Source organism: Oryzias melastigma, linkage group LG18 (assembly GCF_002922805.2).
Source record: "Oryzias melastigma strain HK-1 linkage group LG18, ASM292280v2, whole genome shotgun sequence".
Taxonomy (NCBI): domain Eukaryota; kingdom Metazoa; phylum Chordata; class Actinopteri; order Beloniformes; family Adrianichthyidae; genus Oryzias; species Oryzias melastigma.
In genome coordinates this window covers 5,322,940-5,331,696 of record NC_050529.1, presented here as the reverse complement: position 1 = coordinate 5,331,696, position 8,757 = coordinate 5,322,940, and the positions used below count along the sequence as shown (strand labels likewise).

The window sequence follows — 8,757 nt, the reverse complement described above, 5'->3', positions numbered from 1 at the left end:
TAGTTTATTCACTATTTGATTAACAGCAGTTAAAGTGTGTTGTTTAACATTTTGTTAAACATTTTTCTTCCATTTACCATCTGTAGCAGATTTTTCTTTATTACTGACTTACTTTTACTTTAAAAAGTCGTCTCCGTGTCGCTCCTTCTGAAGAAACATGAATATCCTGTTTGTAGAAGTCTTCTTTTTTCTTTCTTCAGTTTAAAAGTCTCTCTTTCTCAGTGGAGATCAATACCAATGACATTTCTAAATACATTCTTGAGGTTTTAAAACGTAAATGAATTAGAAAATGATGCTACACAGCACTTGAGTGCTAACGCTAACTCTGTGACTCTTAATCCGCGGTGTCACATTCTCTGGGCTCACCGGCGCCCTCTGCCGTGTGGCATGTGTACTGCAGTGTAGCAGGCGGACTGTCTGCCTCACTTCATGCATGTCTAAAACGGATTTTTAGTGGATAAAAATACTAAATGAGTCACAAATTGCTCCCAATGACAGAAGGCGAGAAATAATCAAATTGGGTCATTTTAATGAGAGACTGAATTGAAAAAGGTATAAGAGCGCTAAAAGTTAAATAAAACAAATAAAGAATATTGCGGATTAAGTTTTTAGGTTTAAGTATTACGTTTTTGGGACAAAAATAGGTGTATTAAGTGTTTAAAGACAATCTTCAACACCAAATGTTAAGTTCAATCAGAAATATGTGAAAATGTTTTACCAAACTTCAAACTATTTTACTTGTTTAAGAAATTCTTATGCAAAAAAATATTGGAGTAGAGATTAAAAGACTTTATTAAATGAAAAAGCAACAAACTTTGTAGGAATACAAACACAAAAACCCAAACATCAAAAACAAATGAGTATAGATTTCCTCACTAAAGGGAAATCTCTGGATTAAACTGATAAACCTATTGACAGTTTGACAAAACAAAAGGATAAATCAACAAAAAAACAATGCACTTTAGGTAAAAGAAAAGCTTCTCTGCTTCATCAAAAAGGTGAAAAAGACAACAGGAAAAGAACGTCGTCACCTTATAGAAATGCTGATAATTCTGTAAAAAGCTCAACAATGAAAGGCTCTCACCACTGTTTCAGGTACCCTGGAAAAAAACACAACTAAACACAAATATACAGGAAAATACTTCCCTTTGGACAAAAAGGTTGAGTTCAAGTATCGCTTCAAACGTTCATGATGATTATTCCAACAGAAATTCATTTCTTTCAGATATTTTTTGTGAACTAAGCAAACATGTTAGACTACCTACCAATGAGCACAGTTCTTAGCTGAAACTTTAGTTTTTAACTAAATCGGTTTGAAAAAAGTTTACATTCAAAAAAACTGGAACTAGATCAGCTGTAACCAATTTACTGTATATGAGAACTGGACTGAGTGACCCCTCCCCCTCTGGCTCCAAGATGTCTCACTCCGACGTGTTTCCGGCCACTGAAACCACATTTAACACTACAACACACCAGTGACAGCAGAGTAACACATTCTTTGAACTACCGTAACTCTTAGACGGAATTGGCGAAATTCAAACAAATTTTGATAATTTTACGTCTCTTTTAAATGTTAGCCGAGGATGTCTCACAGATATGTTTTTGCTCACTGAAATCACATTTAACCCCTTAAACACTCCAGCAACAGCAAAATAACGCGTTCTTTGGACTAGCCTTACTCTTCAATCGCTTATGCAATTAACGAAATTCCAACAAACTCAGATTATTTTACGACTCCTTTTAAAAGCTAGCTTGCACATGCCACGGAGATGTGATTTCTTCTTACTGAAACCACATTTAACCCTTTAAACACATCGGTAACAGTAAAAATAAGACAAATTCTGCGAACTAGCGTAATTTTTCAATCGTCTATACAATTTACAAAATTCTAACAAATTCTGATGTTTTTACGTCTCCTTTAAAAGCTATCTTGCATTTTCCACGAAGATGTCTCTCAAATGTTTTTCTGGCCACCTAAACCACATTTAACCCTTTAACACGCTGGCGTAGCTCTTCGATCGCTTATGCAATTAACGAAATTCTAATAAATTCTGATGTTCCTTTAAAAAGTTGGCTAGTACCCACCAAAAGGATGTCACATACTTATGATTCTGACCACATTTAACCCTTTAATACAGCAAAATAACACATTCTTCGAACTAGCGTAACTCTTCTATCGTCTATGCAATTGACAAACTTATAACAAATTTATTTTAGATTTAGCTTGTACTTAGCACAAAGATGTCACCTATCGACATGTTTCTGGCCACTGAAACCACATTTAGTCCTTTAACACACCTGAGACACCAAAATAACCTTAACCCTTCGTTAAAAAATAGCATGTATTCAACACACATCCACATGTTTCTGGCCACCAGAACCACAGCTGACCCAATAACTACCACTGAACTACCGTAACTATTGCAGCTCTTTGATTCTTCACGTAATCAATGATATTGTGACAAATTCTGAAGCAGAGAAAAGCTGCTTTTCTCTGCTTCAGAATTAGTTAGGATTACGTTAACTGCAGTTGAAGAGTTACTGTAATTCAGACACCAGCTTTAGCTCTAGTGTTAAAGGGTTCACAAACACAAGAGTAACAGCCGGGGTTCACTTAGTTTTGAACACTTAAAGCTGCTCTCAGAGAGCAGGTTCTGTCCTGGAAAACTGAACCGGGTCCACGGGCCAGCGGGGGCTCACAGCTCCGTCTTCTGACCAGAAAGAGGCGCTTGCGGCTGGATCTCCTCGTCTGACGTGGCCTCTTGGTTCGTCTTCTCTAAGGGAGCTTTGCTCTTCTTCTTCTTGCCCGTCTTCTTGTCCTTCTTCTTCTTCTTCTTCTCTCCGTCTGACTCCGCCCCGTCGCCGCCTTCCTCGCTCTTGTTCTTGCCCTTCTTCCCACCTTTCTTCTTCTTTTTCTTCTTCTTGTCTTCGGCGATGGCGGCCGGGTCTCCCTTCTTCTTTGGAGTCCAGTTCTCGTCCAGACAGGCTTTAAGATAAAAACACAACATTTAGCATCAGTAAAAGCAAACGAGTGTTGGAAGGAGGACTTGAACAGGTTAACCACCTTGGTCCTGTCCTTTCAGGACATGTTTCTCACACAACAGCGTGGTCAGGTCCTCCTCCTGGCTCCCTTTGTACCAGTCCTCGATCACCTCCTCATACTGTTCTATCAGCACATCACACTGACACACAAACACACACAGGTCAACAAACGTTTCCACAACAGGCGCTGGTTGCAGTCCAGGGAGGGGGAGAGCACCTGCTTTTTAAGGTCGGCGACCTCCGCCGAGGTCTCGTTCCACAGCTCGTAGGGGATGTCCATCACCACCTTCACGCCTTTGTTGACCAGGCCGTGCAGCGTGGAGAAGGTCTCCGACATGCCCTGTTCAGAGGGGAACACGGCGTCTGAGTAGAACTGTCCTTACCGGGACAAAAAGGCTGTACGAGGTGCACAGGTGTCCCGTACGAGGTGCACAGGTGTCCCGTACGAGGTCCACAGGTGTCCCGTACGAGGGGCACAGGTGTCCCGTACGAAATTTAAAGGTCGTAGACCACTCAGTAAACCTGAAGAGTGAAGATGTATACGCAGTTCATCTACAGGCGTGCTGCGGGCTACATGTTGTAGTAAACTCTTATGCTAGCAGGTTAAGTTAAATTCTTTTGACACTTTTCTTAGTCTATTTTAATAATTTATTCCCATTTTGTGACCAAAACTGTAGCTTCTCATTTTGTTTTTCATTATTTATATTAATATCACCACATACTAATACAATAACACCAGTGGAATGTCAAACTCTGGTGACAGAATTGGTGATGCCAATATCAATATTGGTGCTGATATCGATATCATATATCAATATCAGCACCAATATTGATATTGTATATCAATACTGGAGCTGATATTGACATACGATATAAATAGCTATAAAATAGCCTGTGTCTGCACTGATATCAATATTGGAAAAAGCCATAAGAACATGTTAAAAACGCCATTTTCATGTCAGTGGGTGTTCTCTGCGTTTCTGCTCGTCTGACCTCCACGGCAGAAACCAGGATGGATTTTTCCCACATCTGTCGGCGATTACAGGGATTTCCAAAGGAATGACTGGAAAGCGGCTCCACAAACACGTGTCAGGTGTGTGAACACGCAGACGTCTGTAGATTCTGACACATGCGGCAAAAACACTCATATTTCCTACATGTGGTCTTCATATCTGACACACATGACGGCTCCGACTGCTGCAGCCTCAGCACCGGTTTGAGGCTCAGAAAGAGGTCTTATTCCACCTCTCCTAAAATACCTGTGCAGACAGACAGACAGACAGGAAGACAGACAGACAGGCAGGCGGGAGCATGCGCAGACCGACCTTGGCGAAACGGTTGCTGCCGCTCCTCTCTTTGTGCAGGTTGTACTCCAGCAGCCTCTGACACACGTTTTCTACCACCTCGATGAATCTCAGGTCTCTGCGGAGAGACGCACAGCGGCTTTCAAAATAAAAGCTCCGGGCAGAAGCGCGCCACAAAAACGTTGACTTTAAGCGGGTTTATAGCAAGTCTTCATAGTGTGGATGACAAACATTTCAGCAAATGAATAATCTGAAGCCTGAATGGAAAAAAACAGGTCAGTTTGAAGTGATATGGGAATATAAAATAAATAGTTTAATATTTTAATTTTTTTCTCATTCGGGACAAACCCACAAAACAGTGTTTCAAACTTCTATGATGAGAAAACAGTAAGTTTAATGTATCCGTTCAACTAAACTGTGAAGCACAGAGGTGGAAGCATCATAATAGGGGACTTTCTGCATGTGAAACTAATTTTTTTATTTTTTTAACCAAGTGACGGTTCTCCATTTGAAGCGACTTATTTGAAAGAAAAATCCTGCATAAGAGAGTTTATATTTTGGAGTTGCTATGGCAACAGTTGCAGTTTTAAAGGATTTTCTAATTAAAAATATAAAAAAACTGAAGATCTCATTGAAACTTTTTGAATTTTAGATTTTTCGTGGAGTTGATTTGACGCTCGACAGTCGTTTGGACTCACTTCCTGTTGACGGGAACGCTGATAAACATCACGCACGGCGCCCTCTGGAGGCCAACAGAACTCTGTTGGACAGTTCCTCTTTCGACTGACTAAATAATTCGACTCAGTTCCCATTTTTCTCGCGATATCGCCGCCGTCAGTGAGCAGTGATTGGTCCAAGTCGACGTTTCTATGGCAACCACTCGCACCAATCAGGAGAAGGCCAATTAAAAGGGGACTACACAAAAGGTTTTGATTGTTGGACGTGGGGGCCAACAGGCTCCGCCTACTTTTACTGAAGCATCTGATTGGTCTGTTCGTAACTTAAATCAGAATTTTTTTCAATTATCATAAACATTCTAAAAAAAACTATCAGAGCAAGAATGGTTACTCTGACTTTCTATTTGGAAAGTCAGGGGGGGAGGAGTCACTCTGTCCAGTTCTCATATACAGTCAGTAGTTCAAGTGACCTTTGACACCTGACCAAAAGGTCGTTTAAGCTAAACAGAAAGTTCTAAAAATCCTTTTAGAGCTGCAACTAAACTTAAATCTAGATATTTAGCAAGCAATAACATATTTTTAATACATCTGTTTTTAAATCTACTTAAAACTTTATATCTCAACCAGATTTGATTTTTTTATTTTTTTTATTGTGTTTTTTTACTTGATTTTTATGCTAAAATGGATTAAAATCAATTAATAAATCGATGAAACTTAAATAAAAATGTTCTAATTATTTACAGTTTAAAAGAAACTTAAAAAATCAAAGCTCAAAATGCAGAGAAATAAAAAAATTAGGACAAAAGTTACAAAACATGACTTTTAAAAAACAGAAATATATTACAAAAAATGAACAGCTTAGGAGCAAATTCAATCTAAACTAATAAAGATGTCGTTCCTGTCAGGCCCTTCAATCACACGTCGCTGCAGCTTCTATCAGAAGTTCCTCAGCAGTTTCCTGTTCTCCTCTAGAAAGATCCAGAGAGGCGGAGCTTTCTCCATCACTTACGACTTGACGTATTTGATGGGCGGAGCCCCTTTCCCGTCGATGAAGTTGTATTTACTGTCGATGATCTCTTTGGTCTTCCCCGTCTCCTGGAACGCCGACTTCATCTCGATGCTGACGAACTTACAGACTGGAGAAGAAGACACAGGAAGTTTAAGAAAACAAGTTTGTGAAATAAAAACACACTTTTTTTTAGCTTCCATACAAAACTTTGTTTGAAACCAACAAACTAAATAATGTCCATCTGGATCATCGATTTTATTTTGTTAGGCAAAAAATGTGTTTATTTCTAATAGAAAAATCACATAAATTTGACTTTTTTCTGCATATTTATGCTAATTTGTATAATAAAAAGTTTCAAAATAAAAGACTCCATCAGTACTCACTGTCTTTGTTTCGTTTAAGCAAAAATATATATTTGATTTCTTCAGTAACCTCACAGATTCTAAGAAAAATCATTTGAATGAACTTTTATTCTGCCAACTGAAATAAAAAACATAGTTTCAAAATAAAATATATCATCTGGGGTCACTCTAGGTCATTGTGTTTATTTAGTTAAGCACAAAATAGGCTGTTTATTACTCTAAATCCCCTCTGATTCATAGAAAGTTTCACTCATCAGTCTTTTTTCCTGCATTTTTTTTTTTTGCTAATTTGATGAATATTTTCAACATAAAAAAAAAAAATCATCCTTATTTTAGTTAGAATAATAAAAATGTTTAAATCCCCACATGTTCATTAATAAAAAATAATTTAAATGAGCCTTTATTCTGCAAAATTATGCTAATTGAAATAAAAACAGTTTCAAAATAAAATACATTAGTTGGGGGTCATCTAAGGTCACTGTTTATTTTTAGTTCAAGCAAAAATGTGGCGTTTGATTTCTTTGAAATTCCTCATATTCATTAAAACAAATAATACTTTGAATTTGCTTTCATTCTGCACAACTGCAAACCAGAATTTAATTTAAAAAACTGTGTTTTCAAAATAAAAGACTCCTTCTGTGATCATTGTGTTCATTTAGTCAAAGCAAAAATGCGGGTGTTCAATATTTTAAATTCCCAACAGGTTCAGCTAAAAAAAAAAAATACTTTAAGTTTGCTTTTGTTTTGCTCCTTTGAATAATAAATGCAGAATTTCAACATAAAATACTTATATTGCAGTTTATTACTTTAAATACCTGAAATTAATATACAATTCCTTAAATTAATCTTTATTCTGCATATTATATCAATTGTAATAATAAATCTAGAGTTTCAAAATAAAATACACCACATGGGGTCATCTCAGGTCACCGTGTTTATTTAGGTCAAGCAAAAATGTAGTGTTTTATTTCTTTGAATTCCCTCATAATTACCAGAAAATACTTTAAATGTGCTTTTACAAATCTGCTTGACAGAATTTTTAAAAATGTATTTTCAAAATAAAAGACTGTGTTCATTTAGATAAGGCTTTTTTTTAATCTAACAATTTTATTTATAAAAATCCTTTAAATTTGCCTTTATTTTGCAAATTGTAATAATAAATCTAGAGTTTCAAAATAAAACACTCCCATCTGGGGTCATCTGAGTTCATTGTGTCTATCTAGTTAAAGTAGAAATTTTATTACTTTAAATACTTGAAATGAATAGAAAAATACCTGAATTCATATTCATTCTGCAAAAATTCTAGCAATTGTAATAAAACAAAAACTAGAGTTTCAAAATAAAATACACCATTTGGGGTTACTGTGTCGATTTAGTTCTAGCATGAATATGATGCTTATTGCTTTAAATGTCCTTAAATTTATAAGAAAATCCTTCAAATGATCTTTTATTCTGGAAAATTCTGCTAAAAGGTACATTAAATATAGAATTTCAAAATAAAATGCACAACTTAAAAAAAGCCTGATGCTTCCTAAAAAACGCACGTGACTTTCTTGTTTTGACAATATCTTGGCATTTTATTTTGCGCATTTTTGCTGCTCAGCTTTTAGTGAGAGGCTTAAGTGGAAAAAAAAGTCAATAGTAGAAACCAAAACACGCCAACACGCGAATCACGTGTCCACGTCAAGGGTTCAATTCCTCATTTTAAAGGTGCCTGGACGGACGCCGGGCTCATTTCCTGCGGAGGCGGTTTCCGGTTTGCGGGTTTTCTCCAGTTTGCGTGATCGTGGTGGATCGTCGCTCCACGATTGAAGGAGCAGCTGTGTGGAAACCGTTACCTTCACATTTGTTGGGCAGATGGACCCATTCGTCGTCCCCTCCATCCTTGGCCGCCGTCGCCGAAGCGAACAGCAGAACGGTTAAAAACGCTCCTGAAATCATTCCGCCGGCCGAGTTTAAGCTCCTCGAAATCCTCAAAACGTCAAATTCGAGCTTTATTTACCACTTCCATGCCCTCCGAGGCTCCTCACAGGTGGGAAAGCTACCAACATTCACTTCCGCTGTGGGCGTCACCCGGCCCTGACAAACTGACCAATCAAAAGCGAAGAAGTGGCAATCGCGTGACCAATTAGAGCCCGATAAATATCAAAGAGTACATGGTTATAAAGAGGTATCACTCTGTGCTTATTTCACATTTCACATTCAAAATTACGAACAAAATTTACTTAAATGAACTTTTAATACATTTTTATCTGAATTAAAAAAATAATAAAAAAAATATTGTATAAACCTTTTTAAAAGTCTTACAAATGGGAACCTACGTTACAAATAACTAATAACTTGTGGATCAAACTTTGGTAAAA

General features: G+C 37.3%; 1 protein-coding gene across 1 annotated transcript; it reads right to left on the bottom strand.

Annotated features, from left to right (window-relative positions):
* Positions 1–768: 768 nt before the first annotated feature.
* Positions 769–8,504, bottom strand: cnpy3 (canopy FGF signaling regulator 3). The gene is made up of 6 exons (XM_036216543.1): positions 8,233–8,504; positions 6,033–6,159; positions 4,368–4,464; positions 3,260–3,382; positions 3,065–3,182; positions 769–2,986 (listed from the first exon to the last, which is right to left on the bottom strand). The coding sequence occupies exons 1-6, from the start codon at positions 8,333–8,335 to the stop codon at positions 2,697–2,699; spliced, it is 858 nt and encodes a 285-aa protein (XP_036072436.1). The 5' UTR covers positions 8,336–8,504; the 3' UTR covers positions 769–2,696.
* Positions 8,505–8,757: the final 253 nt, after the last annotated feature.

What these genes read in the sequence shown, in the direction of transcription:
- cnpy3 (XM_036216543.1), bottom strand. Translation starts at nt 8,335, where the DNA reads ATGATTTCAGGAGCGTTTTTAACCGTTCTGCTGTTCGCTTCGGCGACG. An exon ending in GCAGCAACCGTTTCGCCAAG is followed by an intron (nt 3,383 to 4,367) that starts GTCGGTCTGCGC and finishes CCCTCTGAACAG; the next exon opens with GGCATGTCGGAGACCTTCTC. An exon ending in TCGCCGACCTTAAAAAGCAG is followed by an intron (nt 3,183 to 3,259) that starts GTGCTCTCCCCC and finishes TTTGTGTGTCAG; the next exon opens with TGTGATGTGCTGATAGAACA.